Source organism: Nicotiana tomentosiformis, chromosome 6 (genome assembly GCF_000390325.3).
Source record: "Nicotiana tomentosiformis chromosome 6, ASM39032v3, whole genome shotgun sequence".
In the NCBI taxonomy this organism is placed as follows: Eukaryota; Viridiplantae; Streptophyta; class Magnoliopsida; order Solanales; family Solanaceae; genus Nicotiana; species Nicotiana tomentosiformis.
The window spans coordinates 99,615,364-99,639,009 of record NC_090817.1 but is presented as its reverse complement, the minus strand read 5'-3'; the positions used below and the strand labels follow the sequence as shown (position 1 = coordinate 99,639,009).

Here is a 23,646-nt window from a genome sequence, read left to right as displayed (position 1 = left end):
GTACTTATTTATAAAGGTATAATTTTTGAAGGGTATCATGGCCACTTAAGTTTATAGGGCTATTTTGATCTTTCACTTTCAACTTTTGATTTTCATGCTTATAATATACTCCCTCCGTTTCAATTTATGTGAACATGATTGAGTGAGCGCGGAGTTTAAGAAAAAAATAAAAACTTTTGGAATTTGTTGTCCTAAACAAGTCAAAAAGGGCCTAGAGTATTTGTGTGGTTATAAAGGCTTCTCATTAAGGGTAGAATTGTAAGTTTAAGCTAAATTGTTTCCACATTTAGAAATGAGTCATTTTTTTTGGAACGGACCAAAAAGAAAATAAGTTCACATAAACTGGAACGGATGGAGTATTATTATTAGGAAAAAGGGCCAAACATACCTCTCTACTTTCATATATTGTCTACATTTAATCTACGTTATACTATCGGGCCAAATTTACCCCTACAATCAACAAACTTTTAAAAATACCCCTTGATATGTTAAATAATCCAAAATCTCTCAAATTCTTTTTATTTAAATCACTTGTTGTTCTTCTTGCTCCATTATTTTCAAAAATTACTATTGATGTGAATGCTAAAGTTACTAGACTATACAAATTATTCATAATTTTTTTTTTAATTATCAATGCACCCATTTCTCTTCTTGTAATAAATAAAATTGCTTTAGAATTTTATTTATTTTTCAATCATATACACACCGTAGAATTTAGTGGGTATATTTATTGAGTATTATATGCACTTGATCATCATGTATGTACACGTATATTCAAATATATTTTGTCATTGCCTAATTAGTATAGAGTTCGATCGACTAACTTAAAAGTGCACAATGTGTAGGCATTTAATTAAAGCAAAGTTGAATTAGATAATGTAAAGTGATGATAGGCTGTAATTACGTATTTTAGTCGCTTATTACACTTAATTTACTGCACTTTAATTGAGTTTGAGCTTTAATCGCTAGTGTTTTGCACTAATTGTGTGTTTTATACCTTGTAGGAGTAATTCCGAGCTATGTAGATGTTAGGGAATGAATTCAAGTGCTTTGGAGATTTTAAATCTGAGTAAAAACCAAGGAATTAAGCCAGGATCGTGTTCGGGGAACAAATTTGATAGTTAAGAACGAACGAAAAATCGAGTAGGCATATTGCGCACTGTCTAATAAAATAAACATAACTTTTCTCTCAAAACTCCACTTGAGCTCCACAATATATGGTTGGAAATATAATTCAAAGGTCTACAACTTTCATGTTTTACATTTTTTCAAATTCCAAACGTAACAAGGTGAAAAACGCGGTCGAATCCGCGGCCGCAGATCTGACCGCGAATGTGAGGCAGAACACTGGGTAAAATCTGCGGCCAAATCCACGCCGCGGACGTCCTGACCTGAAAAAGTGTCCTTTTTCACGTAGGAGAAGGTATAATTATTTGAGCTCGACCCTACTTGGTATATATACATAGAAAAAATGGTATTTTGAGGACATTTGACATACCTTTGACATACTTTTGACACACTTGAGACCTAAGGAGGCAAGAACACACTAGGAGCAAGGCGGAGAATTCTTCTACAAGTTTCTCACTTTCTTCTTCCTATTTCCATTATTGGTTATAAATTATAGTATTGTAGTTATGCATACTATTATGAATAGCTAATTTGTTATCTAGGATTTTGATGGAACCTTTTGGAAGATGAATTCTTGTTATGTTTTAATATAATTTAACCTTTGAATTTGTCTATTTGTTCAACTACGTGCTTATTTCAGTTGATTGAATGGCCATCGATTGACTGTGCCTATTTATTATGTGTTGCTTGAGAAAGGATACATATTTAGGTGGTTGTTGAACAACGTCACTCCTAACGTATGTGAGAAATCAATACAACGGGTTTAAAGGTAGGTTTAGAAATAACAAAGCCTTGACGTGGTCATAATGATCGGTTAGATAAAGCCAACTAGCGTAGTTCGAGAGAATATGCCTAGTAAATTATTGTAGTTGCTCGAGAGAGAGAATTACGGCACCTAAAGTGCTCATGATCAGTAGAGAATACATAGGCGAAATTGCAGGGAACATAGCGGGAAGAATTCCGACAATTGGGTAAATCATAACTCTAGACCTCCTTAATTTAGTCTCCAACACTTTGTCTCGTTAGTTGATAATTTTACCACTTTCTAGTATTTGCTAATTAATTAGTTAGAAATATAAATCTCAATCTTTATAATTTAGAAAATTGTTCAAACTTGTCTTCTTAGTGATATTAAACAGCTATAGCTAAGCCTTAGTTCTCTGTGGGATTCGACTCCGGACTTTTAGACCGGATTATATTTGCAGCGACCCTTATCCTTTTTAGGACTAGAGTTGGGCGTGATCATAAAGTCTCCGAGGAACTTCAACTTCAATCACTGATACTTGCAAAGTCTCCCTACATTTGGTGTAACGAATTCATTAAAATTTGGATGTTGTAAATATTTTTAAAATTTTAAAAAGCTACTTAATTTAGAATTTTCAATTTACTATATTTATTTTATTCGGTTGTATTATTTAATATTTTTTTCTCTTATTTTTTTCTCTAATCCAGAAAGCAGGTAAATGTCAATTATTTCAAAAATAGTTGACCAAGAAGAACAATAAGTGATTTAAATAAAAGGAATTAAGGAGATTTTGGATTATTTAACAGATCAAGAGGTATTTTTAAAAGTTTCTTAATTGTATGGGTAAATTTGACCTGATAGTATAACAGAGGTTAAATATAAACAATATATGAAAGTAGAGGGATACATTTGGCTCTTTTCCCTTATTATTATTATTATTATTATTATTATTATTATTATATTATTATTATTATTATTATTATAACGATGATTTTGACACATATTAGCTTTGCGCGTTTTCCATGCGGCCGTGTACGTCCGGCCAACCAGTATGTCTGCGATGCTTTTCCGTATGAATATCCTTCACGCTCCTCCGCTAGCGCGTTTAGTCTCCTCCATTGGCACGTGGGCTATTACATTCCTCTCTAGAGAAAGATACAGAAAAGAGAGAGAGAGTGTGTGTAATAGATTTTTAAAAAATAAAATAATGGAGTCTAATATTAGATCCATTGTGAAAAAGGACTACTTTATTGGGCAAAAGTGCGTCCAAGTTCTCTTCATGTAAGGACTGTGGGCCCCACTTTACTCCAACCCCCTCCCCTGAGATTCTCCTCCTCCTCCTCACTTTGCTTCCATTTTCTTCTCTCCTACAGTCCTACTCAACAAACAACGGCGCCAAAATACCTCTTGCTTCTCTCTCTCCTCTCTCTCTCTATATATATAATGCTTGCAATGGCACTCTCTTTCTCTCTACAATTTGTAGAAGTTTCATTTGCTTAAACAAAAGTGTAGCTAATACGAATAAAAATTCTTCAAGGTAAGTGATGAAGCGAAAATCCAGTTTTGCCCCTTCATCACCGCCAGTTTTGTGGTAGTGCCGGCGACGGCGTTCTGAATTTGGAGCCCGGAACAGTTAAATGGGTTGTAATGTGGTACCCGTTTATCAAGTGGGTGGGTTATGGTAAAATTACGAGTAGATGTGGTGTATTTGGACCATTGAGTTGTTGAGGATACCAGTGCAGGCGTGGGGGGGAAGCATTGGTATTGATGGAGTTTCGGATAAGAAGAAGATGATGACCCCTATATTTACGTATTTGTTTTTGTTGGGGGTCTGCATGTGGGTGAACCATAAGATCTCACTCTTGGATTGGCTTGCTCTGGATTTTGCTCTATAAGAAACATGTGTTTATTTTTATTCCAGGTAAATTTTTATTTATTTCTTACTTTCTCAAGTATTACTTGAATTTTATGCTTATTTAATTATTGTTCCTTTTAGTGGTCTCTTGTTCTATAATTTTTTTTTTTTTTTGTAATTGGGTGATTATGGTTGATGTAGTGGTGGAGTTATGAGTCGGAATCTGTATTTGCGATTGATATAATAGTTATTTTGAAGTAACAATTTTTGCGATCAATATAATATCTAGTACCTATGCTGGTGGGAGATACTAGTAAATAGTCCGCGGAACAGTTGAGTTGTGCATAACCAGAGCCGGACACCAGTTGTCATAAAAAAAAATACTATACTAGTTATAGTGAAGTAACAATTATGCAAGAAAACTTCCTTTTAAATTGTAGGACTAGTTTGCCTTTGAGACTGTGCTTTTTGGAAATCAAGCAACATATGTTATTGCAAGTGGGTATTGGTGCATGCACTTGAATCTATCTCTGGAATTTTATATTGATGCCATGCCGCTTCGTTTTCCTTTGCTCTAGAAAAGGTTTTTTTTTCATGTTCCTGTTCACGTTGTTGAACTAGAAATGAACATAACAAGTTGTTTCATGCATATGTGGCTGGATTTGTCAGGTCTATAATTGCAGATTAAGCTGGCATCGCTGCTGAAATAGTGGTTATATAGTCTATCCAGTAAATGAGCTGAAGACTTGATCAAATTGGATGCAATGTTAAGGACATTAGCATTAGCTTTGTTAATTTCGGCATTCCTTGTTTCCTTATCCGCTGCTGATAATGGTTTCCCTCGTTGTAACTGTGATGATGAAGGATTTTGGAGCATTGAGCGTATCTTAGAGTGCCAAAGAATCAGTGATTTATTTATTGCGATAGCCTATTTTTCCATCCCAATTGAGCTCCTTTACTTCGTAAGCTGTTCCAACTTTCCATTCAAATGGGTGCTCTTCCAATTTATTGCATTCATTGTTCTGTGTGGGATGACTCATTTGCTCAATTTCTGGACTTATTATGGCCAACACCCATTTCAGCTTATGCTTGCTCTAACCATTTTTAAAGTCCTCACTGCACTAGTATCCTTTGCCACTGCTATAACCCTTATCACCCTCTTTCCTATGCTGCTCAAAATCAAAGTGAGGGAGTTTATGCTGAAAAAGAAAACTTGGGATCTTGGTAGAGAAGTTGGATTAATAAAGCAGCAAAAGGAAGCTGGATGGCATGTCCGGATGCTTACACAGGAGATTCGAAAGTCACTCGATCGTCATACAATACTATACACTACTCTGGTGGAGTTAGCAAAGACACTGGATTTGCATAATTGTGCTATTTGGAAGCCCAATGAGAATAAAACTGAGATGAACCTAATTCATGAGCTGAAAGGAAGAAGCTTTTCTAGTATGTATAATTTACCTATCCCGACAAGTGATCCAGATGTAAGGGAGATTAAGGAGAGTGATGGAGTAAAGTTACTTGATGCCTACTCCCCACTTGCTGCTGCGAGTAGTGGAGGGAGTAGTGAACCAGGAGCTGTGGCTGCAATTAGGATGCCAATGCTGAAGGTGTCGAACTTCAAAGGTGGAACTCCTGAACTTGTCCCAGAATGTTATGCCATACTGGTGTTGGTTCTTCCTGGTGAACAAGGTAGATCTTGGAGCAACCAGGAAATTGAGATAGTCAGGGTAGTGGCTGATCAGGTTGCTGTGGCTCTGTCCCATGCTGCAGTTCTTGAAGAGTCTCAGCATATGAGAGAAACATTGGAGGAGCAAAATCGAGCTCTGCAACAAGCGAAGCAGGATGCACTTAGGGCGAGTCAAGCTAGGAATGCATTTCAGATGGTTATGAGCCATGGGTTGAGAAGACCCATGCACTCAATTTTGGGTCTTCTCTCCTTGTTGCAAGATGATAACATGGGTAATGAGCAGCGGCTTCTTGTAGATGCAATGGCTAAAACCAGCAGTGTTGTATCAACCCTAATAAATGATGTGATGGATACTTCGACAAAGGACAATAGTAGATTTCCTTTGGAGATGAGGCATTTTCAGCTACATTCCATGATAAAAGAAGCTGCTTGTCTTGCCAAATGTTTGTGTGCTCATAGGAGTTACAATATTTCCATCGAGGTTGACAAATCTTTGCCAAATTATGTCATGGGTGATGAAAGAAGAGTTTTTCAAGTTATTCTTCATATGGTTGGGAATCTTTTGAAGGACCCCAATGGAGGTTGTCTTACATTTAGAGTTCTCCCAGAAAGTGCAAGAAGGGAAGGCATCGACGGAGCTTGGAAGACAAGGAGGTCACACTCATCTCTTGAAAATGTCTATATCAGGTTTGAAGTTGGGTCAAGCAATAATCATTCTCAGCCAGAGGGCATAACATCCACATTGCCACATTGTTGTGAAACACGCCGCAGTAGGGAAGTGGAGGAAAGGTTGAGCTTTTCTGTGTGCAGAAAGCTGGTTCAGGTACTCTATTGCTAAATAGCAGCATCTATGTATGTGTCATATAACTGGAATTTATGCACCCAACTCATTTGGTTTTAAGCTCTTTCTTCTGTGGTAACATTAGCCACTCAACTATGAGAAGCAAGTAAAGTTGTTATCTCTAGGGAAAAATGACATTGGTGCAGGCTCGTTTGAAATTTCTCTCGAGTTGGATGAGACCTTTTGCATCAAATTATGTGGATGACATGAACTACTGCAATTTCTGTGTTAGAAAAGATAGTGCAATGTCATGACCTTGATTGCTTGTATCTATTTTTACCCAATCTTCTCCTATAAGTAAATATCCCAAATTCCACTTTGACATAGAATCGTTTCCTTACTAGGAAATATGATAAGAAAGTTGCTTCTGTTGATTTATTGAGCTTTTAGCTCAGTTATTGGCAATGAAAATCCGAAACCATGCATAGAAGTTGGTAGCACACTGTTTTTTTGTTATTTTCTTTTCCTTTCATAACAATTTTGAGCACATATATTTGCAGTTAATTTGGGGTTGAACTAACATCCCTCTGATATGTGAAAATAATGCGCAGTTGATGCAAGGAGACATCTGGGTAGTCCCAAATCCAGAAGGTTTTGATCAAAGCATGACTGTCATTCTTGGGTTTCAACTGCGGCCATCAATTGCCATAGGCATTCCTGAATATGGAGAATCTTCTGATCACTCGCATCCACACTCACTCCTCCAGGGGGTTAATGTTCTCTTAGCAGATTATGATGATGTGAATAGAGCTGTAACAAGGAAGCTACTTGAAAAATTAGGATGCACTGTTTCTGCAGTTTCATCGGGACACGACTGTCTTGGTGCTCTTGGTCCTGCTGTATCTTCATTCCAAATTGTCCTTTTGGATCTTCACCTGCCTGATTTAGACGGCTTCGAAGTAACCATGAGAATTCGGGAGTTTTGTAGCCGCAACTGGCCATTGATCGTTGGTTTTGCATCCGCTGATGAAGATGTTAGTGGAAGATGCCTGCAGATTGGAATAAATGGAATTATTCGTAAGCCGGTGCTACTGCCTGGAATTGCTGATGAGCTTCAAAGGGTCCTTCTACAGGCAAGCAGAATCATGTGATGATGTTAAGACTGCCTTATAGTGGAGCATAATAAGGCAGGGCTTCATTTAACAACCTAATGCTAAGCAAACAAAATTGCTTAGGACCAACCGCTGCCCACCCATGAAGATTCCAGCAGACAGATGTTACATACAAACATTGAAATCAAATTGGTATAGAAAATATATCTTCTTTTTTCTTTACATAATCTTTAAGCTATACAGGATTTGGCCGCCAGGTGCGCCCTTTCAACATTTTATTGAGCTTAACAACTGATCAGAATTTATCTAAGTTGTCCCTAAAACTGAAGTAGTTACGAAATGACTCGAGAATAGCTCCATTCTAAGCTATAAAGCACTAGATTCATGCATTAAGATTTGCTTTAGCAGAAAATCTGTTGCCAATTGAAAATTTTGGGTGAAGAATGTCCAAATGGCTGATTTGAAATGTACCCTTATCTGATTATGCATTTACAGATATACTAAAATAGTAAAACACTTCACAGATGAGACTATACATACTTTTGGGACTTTAGTGAAGTAGGTTCTTGCACTTTTGCTTATGTCTCTTTGGGTTATGGACTTTTAGTTTCATGACCTCGCAAAATATTCTCAGCTTTGTTGTTTGACAACATTATATCCTCGTTGATTTGAAGAAAATGAATGCTCCATTGATTGAAAGAAATTGTGTTCACAAGATGTAAAGTTGACGACAATAATTTAATGATGAACCCCTATCTGTTTGTCTCCAACTTGGGTCTAGAGAGTGATACTCAGACTGGTGATTTCTATGTAGGATCTGATTTTGATCTTTGTGTATGCATTAGGTGGTTAGGAGTCCCTTTGGTTTCAAGTCATGAATGAGCTTCTATAATGTTAATTACATTACAACAGAAGAATTTGGCAACTCCATTCAAACTCATTGGAAAAGCTATTCTAGATGAATATGTGTAGTGCCTAAATTTGGTTCCAAGAGAATTGTCTCCTTGGACATACCCGAAACACCATAAGAAGCATTGCCTTGTTAGAATCACTACTATATATCTTATTAGAAGTAGAAGAGAAAAATAAAAGGATGGGGTGGATAAGGGAACGGGCTATACATTTAAGTAGCTACCGAAACTTCCTAATTCCTATAGCAAGTACTAGAGGCAGATGTAGCCTTGCGGCACCGGGTTTATCTGAGCCAATTATTTTTGACGCGGAGTATAAATTTATGTGTAAATAAAGGCACTAGACAATGTTCTATGACCCGCCTGATAGCAACTTGGTTCAGGAATGTGGACTGCATGTTTTATCTTGGATTAAATTTTTATTCAGGCTGTATTGGTTTTATGACTTATGCTTGGTCCTTTTGCATATGGCTATTTTTCAACTTCATTATCCTAGGCATGGGCATTTACATGTAAGCCCATTCCTCGTTTGTGTGTTTTAGGGGGGAAGGCCATCAGAAGTGGGAAAGGTATGGAAGAATAATAAAATAAATAGGTCAAAGATGCCTTCATGTTATTTGTTTCTCTGAACTTAGTGACAAAATTAGACACCATGCATGAACTTGAGTACGTACATGCACTCCATTTTTTGGCCATTATGTGTCTATACACAGTCCTCTACCCCCCCCCCCCAAATCCCTTTTATCTCCACTAGCCTACCTATGATATTTTCCTTAGATATTTAAAAAGCTTTACTCCTCATATAGAATAAACACCCACTTCTAGAATAACATTCCTCGGGAAGATCGGTGTTATGATCCATTACAAATGTTCTTTTAGTTATAAAACATTTTTTTCATTGGGAGATTGGTAAAAAATAACGTAAGAGATCGGTAATTAAAACATTGGAGATCTTTGTATGGTTACATTCTTTTATTCAAACAGTAAGTAGTCATAAGGGATCATATTTTCACTTCTTACATCATAAATACAGCCTTCTGCCTTTATTTTCTAGGTTGTAGCATACTTGAACTTGCATACTCATATTTCGGTTTGCTTTCGATCAGAGGCGGAGCTAGTATTTAAAGTGTATGAGTTCTAAATTATAAGATAAGATTATGATCTAAAACTAATATACAATAGCAAGCTGGCTAAATAATGAGTATCGATATCTAATACATCTTAAAGGTAACGAACCAGACAAACACAATATATGAATATAAACATTATCATTTCAATTGCACTCGACGACTTGTCATGTTTTGAAAACGATCAATGATCATATAATTAGGTACACTTTCAAATACTTCATCTTCTATATAACAAATTAAATAATCATTCAAAAAGTCATCACCAATTCTGCTTCGCAAGTCATTTTTAATAAACTTCATTGAAGAAAAAGCCCTTTCGACTGTTGCAGTAGCCACAGGTAATATCAAACTTAGTTTCACAAGCAAATAAACAAGTTCCCATGTCTTATGAATATTTGTTTTAACCAATGTCTTCGAGAGATCGCCAAGCCCTTTCAAGTTAGAGAATGCATTATCCATCTATCGCACATAGTCAATATAGTTGTCAAACTCAAAACTAAGATCTTCAAGCTTGCAAGTAATGGACTCATTTTGATAATATGTAGCAAGTTTCATAATCTTGTTTTGATCATAATTTGCAAAAGAATCATCGGGACTCAAACTAGCCATACCAAGAAGCAGATCAGTATTCACTTCACTAAAACGACTGTTAAGTTCCGAAAGTTACAAATCAATAGCGGCACAAAAAACTTCTACATGCAAATGATGAGAATATGTAACAGTTGAGCTTTTACGCTTCAACTTTCTAAGACCATACTTCTCATCCATTTTTGGGATCACAATACCATTCTTATCACAAAACGAAGATACATCTTCTAACAAAGAATTCCATTTAGATTCCCTCATTGTTTGCAATTACCTCTTTGTGAAATGAACAAGTTTCATAGCAGTAACAATATCTTGATCTTTTCTTTGCAGAGCCATGTTCAAATTATATGTAATTGCCATTATTTTTAACATCAAATGTAATATATACACAAACTCATAAGATCTTATATCTTCCGCAAGATTTTTTGCTAGTACTTTCTCCTGATAATTTAAACCCTCATTTGCAAGAACTCCAAGTACATGAACAATTGATGAGAATAAAGAAATAAAGTTACGCAATGTCTTAAAGTGAGATCCCCAACGGGTATCACCTGGTCTTTGAAGCCCAAGTTCTTGATTTAATCCACTTCCTATATGAACTTCATCAAATACTAATAACTCATCTAATTTTTCAGTTTGATCATCTCTAAGAATCTCCTTATGCTTATAAGAACCTCCAACAACATTTAAAATATTAGCAAGAATGTCAAAAAAATTATTTATATCATGGTGTTTCTTTGCGACAGCTACAAGAGTCAACTGCAATTGATGAGCAAAGCAATGTACGCAATATGCTGAAGGATTATCTTTCAGAATCAAAGCTTTAAGACCATCGATTTCTCCTTGCATGTTACTAGCTCCATCATACCCTTGTCCCCGTATTAAAGATGAACGCAATGAATGTTATAAAAGCAAAGAATTTATTGCTTTTTGTAATGCATATGCAGTTGTATCTTTAACATGAACAAGACCAAGGAATCGCTCAATAAGTTCACCCTCCTTGTTGACATAACGCAAAACAAGAGCCATTTGTTCCTTATGAGAGACATCTTTAGACTCATAAACTAATATCCCAAAAAAATCCCCATTCAAGTCTTCAATAATTGCTTTCGCTATTTCTTTTGCACAAGAATTCACAATATTTTTCTGAATATCAGGAGAAGTCATGGTGTTATTTTTTGGAGCTTTTTCTAATATCATATTTTTCACATCTTCCTTCCTATTTGCATACCATTTTAAGAGATCTAAAAAAAGGCTTCTTCTTGTAGAAATTACACTCTCATCATGGCCCCAAAAAGGCATTCCTTCTTTCAAAAGATACCTTATCACATCAATTGAAGCATTCAAGTGAACTCGATGTTCCCTTTTAATTTTCTCAGATTGCTTGTGCAAATATGTTAGAATAGATTGTGCTTGATTCATTAAATCTAGCATCATCTTGAAACATCGATTATGAACACTATTCACGTCACCCACATGAGATTTAAGCCTTTTTAAACCTTTATTCCAACCTCTAAAATCATCTGTTGTGAAAGTATCACCTACTTTTTTTCCATATCCTCCAACCTCATTTTTAAACAAGTAACAACATAAACAAAATATTGCATCTTATTTAATGCTATATTATAACCATTGAGAACATGAAGTTTTAAACTATTAAGGATTAAACTTATGTATTATTCCTCCAAAATCTCTTTTTGGAAAGACAAAACTACGAGGTTGACAAGGTCCATTTTGTATATAATTTTTCCTTACTCTGTCACGTAAATTAGGTGGATATGCTGAAATTGGTTTTCTTTCAGCGGGATCGGGCTCATAATCTAACACTTTATCCGATACTTGGGAAGGATTAATATTGTTACTAATAATTGGACATAGAGAACTTGACAAAGGAGAGCTAGAAGAAGCTGCAGAAGTTTGAGCTTTGTAAAAACTCGTGAGCATATCGACTTTTGCTAGAAGACCCTAAAAATGACAAAACACAAATTAAACTTCAAGTTGTATGTTTCACAATGCTATAAAAATCTATTCTTTATCTTCTTTGACATAGTTCAATTTGTAAACTTAGTCTAGCTAGCTAGTATATATAGTAAAGTCAATTCAATTTATTCATCTCACAAAGAGACCCACTTTATAAAAGATTAAAAGAAAAAACTGAACCAACATTGGAAGCATTCAAAGTGTTAAAAAGCCATTACATATGAAAGTTTTCTTCTTTCTGAGTAGTATCCATGAGAATGCAAGTTGGTCTCACTAAGAAACTAAAAATAAGAAAGTAGGACCACATACCTTGTCTGTCGATTTGTCGAAGAATTCAAGTTTGAACTTTTGAAAAGTACAAAAGCACAAATTGACAAAGAGAATGAAGTTCAAAATGTGGGACAACCCTAGAATCAAAGATTAAAAATCAGATTTTGTATAAATCGTCAAATATAAAATATAAGAGGAAAATATGAAGAAAAAAATCAGGAAAGAAGAATTGAAGAAGGTCCACACCGTAATGATTACGTTTTGGTCGGTAATTGGCCATAACCGACCAACTTTGGTCAGTTTTTTTGGTCGGTTTTTAACGAATTTCTAGTAGTGTGTTGTTGTTGTTGTAGCCGTGGAACATGTAAGCATTCCAAAGTTTGTCCAATGTTATCATCTGAAATTTATCCAATTCTCTTGGGATGAAAATTTTGAGTGGCACTATCAGATAATGCATTTGCTCATGCAGGAATGAAGGTAATGTTTACCCCCGGGTCTAACTTCTAAGGGAGAAAGAGCATACACTGATACACAGTGAGAGTTTGAGGGCATCCGGCACCGGCAGATGGTGGTAGCAGTGATCAAAAGACTGACAGAGGCAGAATCGTAGCTTTTTTGATTTGGAAATTGAAAAGACGAGAAGGCGTGTTGGCTGTTTTTATTTAAAAGGATTTGTTTATTAGAAAGAGAAAAGACTTTATGTTTTATTTATTAAAAAGAATAAATGTTAGTTTAAAGTAAGTCAAAGTGTCGTTTGGAGTTATTTGAGAATTACGACATCGTTAGTTTGTGCTTTCTGAATTTGTTTTTGTAAAAAAATAACAACATAACACACTGCTTTCAACGGGATTCGAACCCACATGTTCTCGCAGCGAACCCAGAACTCTTACCATTGAACCCAGACCTCTTTTGTTACTGGGTTCGGCATGATGTATTTATATAGAAATAGTAAATTTTTCAATACAAATACAGAGTCTCGGAAAAAGTCACTAGGTTCGTCTGAACTCGCACCCTCTACTGTAGCTCCGCCCCTACTTTCAATCCTTTCTAGAAATTGGCAAAAAGACAAAAAGATGTGGTACCATTTTTCAGTCAAGAAGTATAGGAGTAAATTTCATGGGTGGTTATTCAACTTTGTGTTCATTACTCAAAAGCCACTTTTCTTTCTTTTGTTACGTAAAAATAATTCAATTTTGTATTCATTACCCAAAAGTCACTTTTCTTTCTTTTGTTACACAAAAAATATTTTACTATGCTCTAATTATCACAATAATCACTTTGACCATATTTTATAAACCTTTCACCAGAAAAGTCTATTATGCCCTTGACATTATAAATTCTCCCATTTATGTAATACCTTCTATATTATATGTTAAATAATATACTTTTACCCAGATATTTTACTTATAATTAAAATAAATTAATATTATTTTATTTATTATTTTTATAATATATTCGTACATTTAATTTATCTTAATATTAATTTTCAAGATATATAAGTAGTATTATTAAATATATCAAGGTAGGGGTAAGGTCTGCGTACACACTACCCTCCTCAGACCCCACGGTGTGGGATACTACTGGGTATATTATTATTGTTGTTGTATTGTTAAATTTGTCAGTAATATTATCGTGAACAAATCTCAGTTTCACGTTCTTAATCATGCTTAATGAAAATTAAAAAATTAAAGCTCATTGATTTATCAGCCAAGCCATACCCATTAATTTAATAAATAAAATACATACATTTAGCAAAATGGCACATCAGATTAATACTTTTAAATAAATAATATTAATAGATAAAGCTTTAAAAAACTTAATATCAAACACAAATATCTTTGAAACTTCTTTTAAAAATTTTATTGACTATAGAAAAACTATCATTTGTTAAACAAATTTATTTTTATTATTTTAAATAAACATTAAAAAATATATATTTTTTATCATGTCTATATTTAAAATATGTTCATGTTTGAATATGATTAAACAAATTGAGTGCCATAAAAAAGAATTAAATGTACGAATATATTATAAAAATAATAAATAAAATAATATTAATTTATTTTAATTATAAGTAAATTATCTGGGTAAAAGTATATTATTTAACATATAATATAGAAGGTATTACATAAATGGGAGAATTTATAATGTCAATGGCATAATAGACTTTTCAGGTAAAAGGTTTATAAAATATGGTCAAAGTGATTATTGTGATAACTAGAGCATAGTAAAATGATTTTTGTGTAACAAAAGAAAGAAAAATGACTTCTGGGTAATGAACACAAAGTAATTTTTACGTAATAAAAGAAAGAAAAGTAACTTTTAGGTAATGAACACACAAAATTGAACGACTATCCATGAAATTTACTCGAAGTATAACTAACTAAGAATATTGAAGAGCAACTTGAAATCCTATCCAAAAAAAACTTAAACTTAGATGAAAAAAGAATGAAAAGTGCCGCAAAGTTAGCTAACACCATATATAATAAATAAGGCAAAAAAGCGAATAGCTTATGCGGAATAGGCTGCAATTATTTAAACAGGGAGCTGACAATATGTTTATTTCTTGAATTGTCATTTATTACAAAATACAGCATTAACGGTTTCTTATACTATTATGCAATCTTGAGGTAATTTGCCTTTTCACTTTTGGTTGAATATTAGTCCCTCTTTCACTTTTTAGACAATTCAATTTGCTCAGACTATTTATAGGTTTACGTGAGCAAAAAAACAAAATATAGAGACTTTTGTGTATACATCTTTAGTTAGATGATTTTCCCGAATCAGATAGGCTTGCAAAGATGATCTTAAATAACATTACCAAATAATTTAGTGGATAAACATAGATAAAAACAAAACTTAACCAGGATGTGAGAGTGAAAAGATGGAGAGAATTTAAATCACACAAGTGAATCGGCAAAAAAGAGAGAATTAATTCAATAGGCGGCAATTAAAGCATTTTTCCTACACAAAGAGTATCTAGAAGACGACTTCTTATTATCAAGATATAGCTGCTTGTCTTTATAGTACTATGCTGTAGGCTGTACCATACCTAAACTTGCAGACTCTTATTCCCATTTACTTTTCGTCATTTCTAGAAAAATCAGACCCTCAAGCAGAATAAGAAAATTAAAAGATGTCTTACCTACCATTTTAATTGACAATACAACTCACTAATTTACAGCAAGGAATTATAGTGACAGAATTTTTTGTTCTATTAATGACATTCCGATAACGAATTAATGAAGGAAGACTGCATTATGAAAATGACTAAAATACATATATTTGAACGGCATTTCAGATCATTAAACCCCTTTTGGACAAATATTTGAATCTGAAGTTTGAAATATTTTGTGATTTGTGTTGGATACTGTCAACTTTTTTTTTTTTTTTGGGAAAAACGTTTGTGAAGTTATAGATTATTTGGGAGATAAAAATTATAAATTTGAAAATTTTCACTTGAAGTGCACTTTTCAGACCACAAATTCAATTTCAATTTCAAATAGAATTTTCAAGTTCATGATAAATTTACTCTCAATTTCACAAATTAACTACCAACAACTTGCAAACTGAAACCTCGTTGTTTCAAGTGAAATGCACAAACAAACCACACTTTTTAGTCAAAGTTAAAAGACAAATCTTCGAATAATTTGTTCAGAACTAGACTTGATAGCAAGTAATTTCACACGTTAGAACAACTTATGTTGTCATGGACCTAGTTATGCTATGTCATTTCATATTTTACTTAGTAAATTCAGATAATCTGCTGCTATGAGTTTAAAATTTGTAAAAACAACTAAGGTAGCTATCATCTCAAAAACTGTGAGATGAAAGACACGATACGTGGAATAGAATCAGCCCAAGGCATAGATTAACTAAACAAAATTGACGTGTAGTTACTTCGAAAATCGGATTACCTAATATTCTGAACCACAAGGCATGCGGGTTAATTAGTAGTACTTTTTTAGAGTATACTCTATTATTTTTAAACTTGTTAATTGTGTCAAAATGAAACACTTAGTAGGCGTTTGCACATAAGAATTGTAAAATTCGAAAAAATGACTAAAATTTTTTTAAGTGAAAATGGTATTTGAAATTTAGAATTTTATTTGGACATAAATTTCAGTTTGAGTTATTTTTGAAGTTTTGTGAGTGATTTGATTGAAAATTTTAAAAAATAACTTTTTGCAGTTTTTCAAATTTTTAAAAATCTCCAAAATTTGAAAATTAAAAATTTTATGAACAAACGTTGATTTCGAAAAAAAACGAATTGTTTTTTGGATAAATCTTCAACCAAATTTTATGTCCAAACTGGCCCTTAAAGACTTCAATTGGATCCGTTTTGCAGCCTTGACGTATTTGCAATTCACTTTCGGTTGAAGATTCTGTCCTGTTGTTTGTGAGAACGCACCGTGTATACAATTTTTATGCTTTTCGAGGACAATCCTGAACAATGGTCCATAAGATAGCTATGTTTGAGGGATTCGACCTTAGATTCTTACCGTGAATTTATTATCATTTAAAATATTAAATTAAATAAAATATATATATATATATATATATATATATATATATATATATATATATATATATATATTTCATATAAAAAACACTAAAATTATTGAATTATGCTGCAACATCTACTTGTTATTAGCTTCTTCTTTTCTCTTTTCTTTTTTAATTATACTGCTATTAGTTTTAGTTACATAAAATTTTGCAATAAAGGGAGATCAATTATTTCAATATGTTAGATTTTAGGATTTTGAATGAATAAACTAAATAGAAAAATAAAATAAAAAAATAAAAAAACTTAATTAAAGCATAAGAGGGGACACTAAGCATGCGTATAAAGAGAGAGTTAAACATCTTGCTTCATTTGCAAGGGTGCGCCCCAATTATCAGAACCATAAGACTCTCTGTGCTTTGGTGCACACATACATATTTAAACAATTTTAAGAAGGGAAAAAAGAGCTGAATATACCTTTTTACTTTCGTATATTGTTTACATTTAACCTCCGTTATATAATTCGATCAAATTTACCCCTATCGTTATACTATCCGCCAAATTTATCCCTATCATGAGCAAGCTTTAAAAATTACCCCTTGATCTGTTAAGTAATCCAAAATCTCTCAATTTTCTTTTATTTAAATCACTTGTTGTTCTTATTTATCCCTCTACTTTCGGATATTGTCTACATTTAACCTCTGTTATACTATTCGGCCAAATTTATACTATCCGGTCAAATTTACCCCTACCATCAACAAACTTTTAAAAATTACCTCTTGATCTGTTAGGTAATCCAAAATCTTTCAATTTTCTTTTATTTAAATCACTTGTTGTTCTTCTTGCTCCAATATTTTCAGAAATTACTATTGATATTAATGCTAAATGTACTACTCTATACAAATTATTCATGGATATTTTTAATTATCAATACACTCACTTTTGTTCTTGTGATAATGGATTTGTAATTGGTTTAAAATCTTATTTATTTTTTAATCATATACACACCGTACAATTCAGTGGGTCTATTTATTGTGTATTATATGCAGTTGCTCATCATATATGTACATGAATATTCGAATATATTTTGTTATTGTCTGGTTAGTGTAGAGTTTGATCGATTAACTTAAGAGTACGCAATGCGTATGCATTTGATTAAAGCAAAGTTGAATTCTACAATGTAAAGTCTCCAAGGAACTTCAACTTCAATCACTAATACTTGCAAAGTCTTCATACCTTTAATGCAATGAATTTATTAAAGTTAGGTTGTTGTAAATACTTTTAGAATTTAGACGAGTTACCTAATTTAGATTCTTCAATTTACTTACTTTGTTTACTAACCGTTGTATTATTTTCATATTTTCTCTTATTTTTTCAATTAAGAAAGCATGTAAATGCCAATTATTCGAAAATAGTGCATCAAGAAAAATATTAAGTGACTTAATTAAATGATTTGGAGATTCTGGGTCACCTAACAGACTTGGGGGTAATTCTTAAAAATTTGCTGATGGTAGGAGTAAATTTGGTCGGATAGTATAACGGTAGGCGTAAATTTGGCAGGATAGTATAACGGCAGGGGTAAATTTGGCAGGATAGTATAACGGTAGGGAAAATTTAGCGAGACAGTATTAAGATAAATGTTAAATATAGACAATATCCGAAAGTAGGGGTGTTCATAAAAAATTCGAAAACCGAACCAAACTGTAAACCGAACCAAACTGACCAAAAAAATGATACTTTTTTGGTTTGATTTGGTTTTGGTTTTGATTTTGAATTTTAAAAACCGATCAAATTTGGTTGGTTTTGGTTTTAATAAAAAAATAACCGAAAAAATCGAACCAAATCGACTATAGAAGTAGCTATTTAAAATTTATTATTACACCTATATATGTATATTTTTATACAAAGTTTTTAAAATTGTATGGTACATGTTAATCATTTGCACTTTTAATCTAGTTCTTTGCTATTATAATAATTTAGTTTCTTGCCTTTACATTCTAGTTTGATTGGTAGTTTTCTTTTGCTAAGTACAAAAATCTATTTTGTGTTAAAAAGAATCTATTTTTATTTGAGTCCTTAAATTATTCATCACTATTTAATTTAATTATCATTAATATATCTTGGTAAATGATATATTTGTCAAAGAACAATTGGTTTGATAGTGTTACATTAAAAATATAATCGCTAGAATATGTATTTGATAGTGTATGTTTCGTATTTAAAAAAAATCGATAAATAACTAAAAAAAAGACAAAATCTACATAAATCGAATCAATAAAAACCGACTTAATTAAATTAAATTTTTTTTTTATAGAAAAAACTGTTCCAAACCGAACCATCAACACCCCTGTCCGAAAATAGAGTTCAGGTGCCCCTCAGTATAGTCTTTTCAGTATAGTAGTAATAGAATTACGTACGCAATCTCTTATCTCCATTCAATCTTTTATTCAATGACAATTCCATTTCCCTGTGTTGTCGCGGTATTTATTATTTTGGATTAGAAAATTCGTGGAGTAGAGCAGTAGCAGTATCTCTCTTCCACTTTCAACTATGGGATTCTGCTATGAGAAAAGGATGCTCCTCCACCTGTCAATTCAAGAACTGTCTTCCTTCTTTAGTTTGATCTTTTATCCTGGTCAGAAATGCCATTTTAGAAGGAAAAAGGGAGTTAGTTTTAATTGACACTGGTTCAGGCTTTTATTTGTTTGGTTTTGAGACAAAAGAGGATACATATTGCGAATACAAATTGAAATAAGAATTTGAAGGTTGACTGGATATATCGAAAGATAGCAAAAAGGAACTACATTTCCCCAGTCTCATTTTTAGTTTTCTCGATGAAAATTCATATCATTCATAATCAATCAGTAACCAAAACTTAATAATTGTCCTGATAGTAAGAGGAAAAAGGGCTAAAACAGCTACAGATTATCAACAGAGTGTTTAATGTTTAAAAAAGCTAGAACTACATCTTCTATATTCCTTCTGCAAATTACAAATCACGAAAAGGAATATTGTCCAGCAGATAGTATCAACAGCTAACTAAGATTGAGATTCAGATGTTTTAATTTCATCGTCTATCGGTGCTTCCTGTACATACAAAAGGCACCAACGGAGCCGGCTCGTAGCAAAACGGCGCCGCCGGATGCTGCCATTTCTTAAACACCATCATCGGCTTCTCCGAATGCTCTTTCCTCACCTCTTCCCTATGAGCTGAGCTGGAAAACGAGTTTATCGCCGCCTTTAAGTTGTCCGTTTCGGGAGACGTCGGAGAAGTTATCAGCGGCGATAGAAGCGGTATCGCCACATTCCAATCGGTTGCGCGATTTACTTGTATAGACGCCGGCGCTCGCCGCTGTAACCGGCTTGGTTGTCGCCGGTCACCAGAAGAAGAACTCCGTTGTTTGTTGTCCGCCATTGTAGTAGTGAAAGAGATGGAGAGATTGTGATTTAGGGTTGCAGTTGCAGAGAGAGAGGGAGAAAGCGAGCAGAGGAGCAAGGGGTATAAATAGGGGGCATGTGGAGTGCACGTTGCGGAGAGAGTGAAAGGGGCAAAGGGGTGATACAGATTCAGTCAAAGGTCAAAGTAACGGACCCAGAGAAAAAAGGAGAGATTTTCTCTAGACAAATGCACTAGCTTATGTGATGTTTGATTACATCTCGGTATTCTGTACCTCTATTTAGCCCCCCAACTAATTTGAATTTGCAAGGAAATTCATTTTTACCACTTAAACGTGAGATTACTGATTAGCGATTGAATATATATATATATATATATATATATATATATATATATATATATATATATATAATTTTTTATTTTATAAAATTGTGTTTAATTTAATTAGAGGTTTTTAAAAAAGAATTTTCTTAACGAATACTCTTAGGAGTCGTTTGGTTACCGGAATAACGATCTTAATCCCAAGATAAAATTTTGTAATTTTTTATTTTATAAAATTGTGTTTAATTTAATTAGAGGTTTTTAAAAAAGAATTTTCTTAACGAATACTCTTAGGAGTCGTTTGGTTACCGGAATAACGATCTTAATCCCAAGATAAAATTTTGGCATTGCATTATTTTCATGTTGGTTATGAATATTAACTAATATTGGTATAAATGTTATAGTAAAATAATGGTGTTAGTTATCTCATATATAAGGTAGGATGGTTAATCTTACGGGATATTCTTATCTATATCATAATTAGGGATCGCTTGGTTCGAAATAAGGTTATCCTAGAATTGTAATCCACTTTTTATATGAGAGAGATAATATCAAGATTTTGATATATAATTAATATCATCAATTTATATGATTACTGATAGCTTATTAGTCATTATCGATGTAGGCCCTAGTCAAGTAGTAGTAGTATTCTAACCTGACGTAATTACTCAAAAGGTTGATATTGCATGATACTGTGTGGATGGAAAAGCTCAAGCACTGTTTTCATCTTTGGACGTCTCTTTCTTTCTTTCTTTCTTTGATTTGAGCACACAAACAGCCCGTGGTTTCCCCAATAATCAGTAGCGGAGTCAAAATTTTTATTAAGAGAAGTCAAAATATAAAAAAATAAACTCACCAAGAAGTCAAGAGATATTATTATATAGTATATATATATTTTTTAAAAATTATCGAATTAAATAATGTAATTTTTCCGATGAAGAAGTGTCTGATACCTCCGCCACTGTCCCCAATTCTGGCCGTTAGATTTTATGAAACGGAGGTTATCTACTCTAGTCAATCAGTGGATTTTTACCACACGTGACCTCCTCTCATCATCGTCCATTATCTTTTGCCACAAATTAAAATTACGGCTGTGATTCAGCCTACGTGGTCATTTGTATTCCATAAAACAACCATGTTATTTTGTGAATTTATGTGTTTTTTTTCCGAGTCATATTCCCATTTTCAGATAGAATATTCGCACTCTTGCGCTTGATGGATCCAATATTTTAAAATACACGTACTTTCCAGTTTCCCCTTTGACTTTTATTTAATGGTATTTATTCCATACAAAAGTTTGTATTTTGGTTTTACTTACTTATTGTATTTGTGATAATAAAATAAAATATTTAAATAATAATTGAAAAGTTAATTTTACAATAAAAACATCACGTTAGAGTTCAGAATTTAAATTATGTGAAAATTGTATAGAAGTATATATAACAATGTCAAACATTACAAGGAGCGGCGGACCTAAGATTTTGTGCAACCGAGTTCAATCTTAGAAGTATATAACTTTAGTCGTAAAATAGCAGTTGTCAAGTGGGTTCAAATAAAATATTTATACAAAATTTATGCAACTTTAATCGTAATTTATACATATACATAATATTATTTTTTGACGAAGCGGGTTCAGTTCAACCCGCTTTCTACCATGTGCGTCCGCTGATTACAAGAGGTAAAAAATATCATATGAAATAAAATATATAACCCAAATACATATGAAATATTAAAATTGCCCTTGGTCCTAACTATCAACTCTTTTTTTTTTACAAGGAGATAGATGGCTAAAAGGAGTTGTGACTTCCTTCCTCTCCCTTTACTCCCATGAGCTAGCTGTTTTGTTCTCTTGATATTCCTTTTTTTTTTTTTGAAATAGTATTATCTAAAGAATTTTGAAATTATTTTCCAACTCCAATTCTTCTAACTCTCTCCCACCACATATAATTTTGTTCCCTATTGTAAGGGTAAGACAGAAATATGAAAATGAAATAATTTCTAAATATGAAAATTGTCAATAAATAAAAAAGAAAATAAAGAATTCATATAAAAATGAAATAGTTGGAAATATATGCCACAGTCAAAGTGGCCACTTGAGCAATGTTGAACCAACAATATGCGGAGAGAAGAATTAAAATGAATGGACTACAGCAAGGACGGCACGGCGGACAAGAAAGGCATAAATTAAAGAGAGAATCAATCAACCTTACTTTTGTATACTAAAGGTTTTACTACAAAATTTGGATGGGGCACTTGTGACTGTAATAGAGCCATCCATAAGATTTTGCAGTGCTCCTCATAAATTTTTTGAACCTTAGCTTTCCTTTCCTTTCCTTTCCTTTGTATAAATGGAACGTAGATAGAATCAATAGTGCCAGCTAAGACCAAAGTGTCACACATTGAAAAAGTCGAATTACAGTAAAGTTAAAGACAGGTCACATGCTAGATCGAGCTATGGTGACAAATCCAGAAAGATGAGCCTGACTAGTTCTCTCCTTGGACAAAGCATTTACCCTAATGGTAACTAAACGACTAGCTTAGGGAACTCTAATTTCATCTCGGATTTAGTCAAGAAAATCACTAAAGATTATTGGAAGTGACAATTGTACTATATACTGTTTATGAAAGACAGTTCTCCTATTGAGGTATCTTACTTTAACAATGAACATTCTAACACACACTTTTCTCCTATGACAAATTCCAAATTCTCATAATTGCTTGATCCACAAAGGATTCCACCACGAACCTGATGGAAGAGCATTATTATTAACATATAGTCCCTCCGTTTTAATTTATGTGAACCTATTTTTTTTTAGCCTGTGCTAAAAAGAATAATCACTTTCCTTATTTGGAAATAATTTACCTTTATACAATGATTTATAACCACACAAAATATATGTGCCTTATTTTACACCACACGTTCAAAAGTCTTTTCTCTTTTCTTAAACTCCGTACCTAATCAAATGGGTTCACATAAATTAAAACGGAGAGAGTATAAAACATAGAAACTGGAATAATGAAGGGAGACAAGGATAATGAAGTACAAATACAACGATAACAAACCCAGTATAATTTCACAAGTATAATGAAGTACGCAACTTGAGATAGACCTTACCCTTAGCTTGAGGACTGAGATGCTGTAATAAAGCACAAATGAGAAGGAAATTAGAGGCTGTTGTTCAAGCATAGACCTGCCTCTAATAACATCAATAAATTTGAAGATATTGAGAGAAT

At 33.2% G+C, this 23,646-nt stretch overlaps 2 protein-coding genes and 1 long non-coding RNA gene across 3 annotated transcripts; 1 reads left to right on the top strand and 2 right to left on the bottom strand.

Annotated features, from left to right (window-relative positions):
• The first annotated feature begins 3,180 nt into the window (after window positions 1-3,180).
• On the top strand, window positions 3,181-7,651 carry LOC104090732 (protein EIN4-like). Its single transcript, XM_009595902.4, has 3 exons — window positions 3,181-3,794; window positions 4,398-6,241; window positions 6,811-7,651. Exons 2-3 carry the CDS (start codon window positions 4,493-4,495, stop codon window positions 7,348-7,350), a joined length of 2,289 nt encoding a protein of 762 aa, XP_009594197.1. The 5' UTR covers window positions 3,181-3,794; window positions 4,398-4,492; the 3' UTR covers window positions 7,351-7,651.
• A 1,824-nt stretch (window positions 7,652-9,475) lies between these two features.
• LOC104090731 (uncharacterized) lies at window positions 9,476-12,845 on the bottom strand. The gene is made up of 2 exons (XR_684990.4): window positions 12,714-12,845; window positions 9,476-12,327 (listed from the first exon to the last, which is right to left on the bottom strand). It is a non-coding gene; the product is annotated as an uncharacterized lncRNA (long non-coding RNA).
• A 6,668-nt stretch (window positions 12,846-19,513) lies between these two features.
• Window positions 19,514-20,185, bottom strand: LOC104090730 (uncharacterized protein At4g14450, chloroplastic-like). Its single transcript, XM_009595901.4, has one exon. The coding sequence runs from the start codon at window positions 20,107-20,109 to the stop codon at window positions 19,762-19,764; it is 348 nt and encodes a 115-aa protein (XP_009594196.1). The 5' UTR covers window positions 20,110-20,185; the 3' UTR covers window positions 19,514-19,761.
• Between the last annotated feature and the right edge of the window lie 3,461 nt (window positions 20,186-23,646).

Excerpts from the sequence above, each read along its gene's own strand:
- LOC104090732 (XM_009595902.4), top strand. The coding sequence starts at position 4,493 with ATGTTAAGGACATTAGCATTAGCTTTGTTAATTTCGGCATTCCTTGTT. Across the intron at positions 6,242-6,810 it reads TGTGCAGAAAGCTGGTTCAG|TTGATGCAAGGAGACATCTG; the intron begins GTACTCTATTGC and ends AATAATGCGCAG.
- LOC104090730 (XM_009595901.4), bottom strand. The coding sequence starts at position 20,109 with ATGGCGGACAACAAACAACGGAGTTCTTCTTCTGGTGACCGGCGACAA.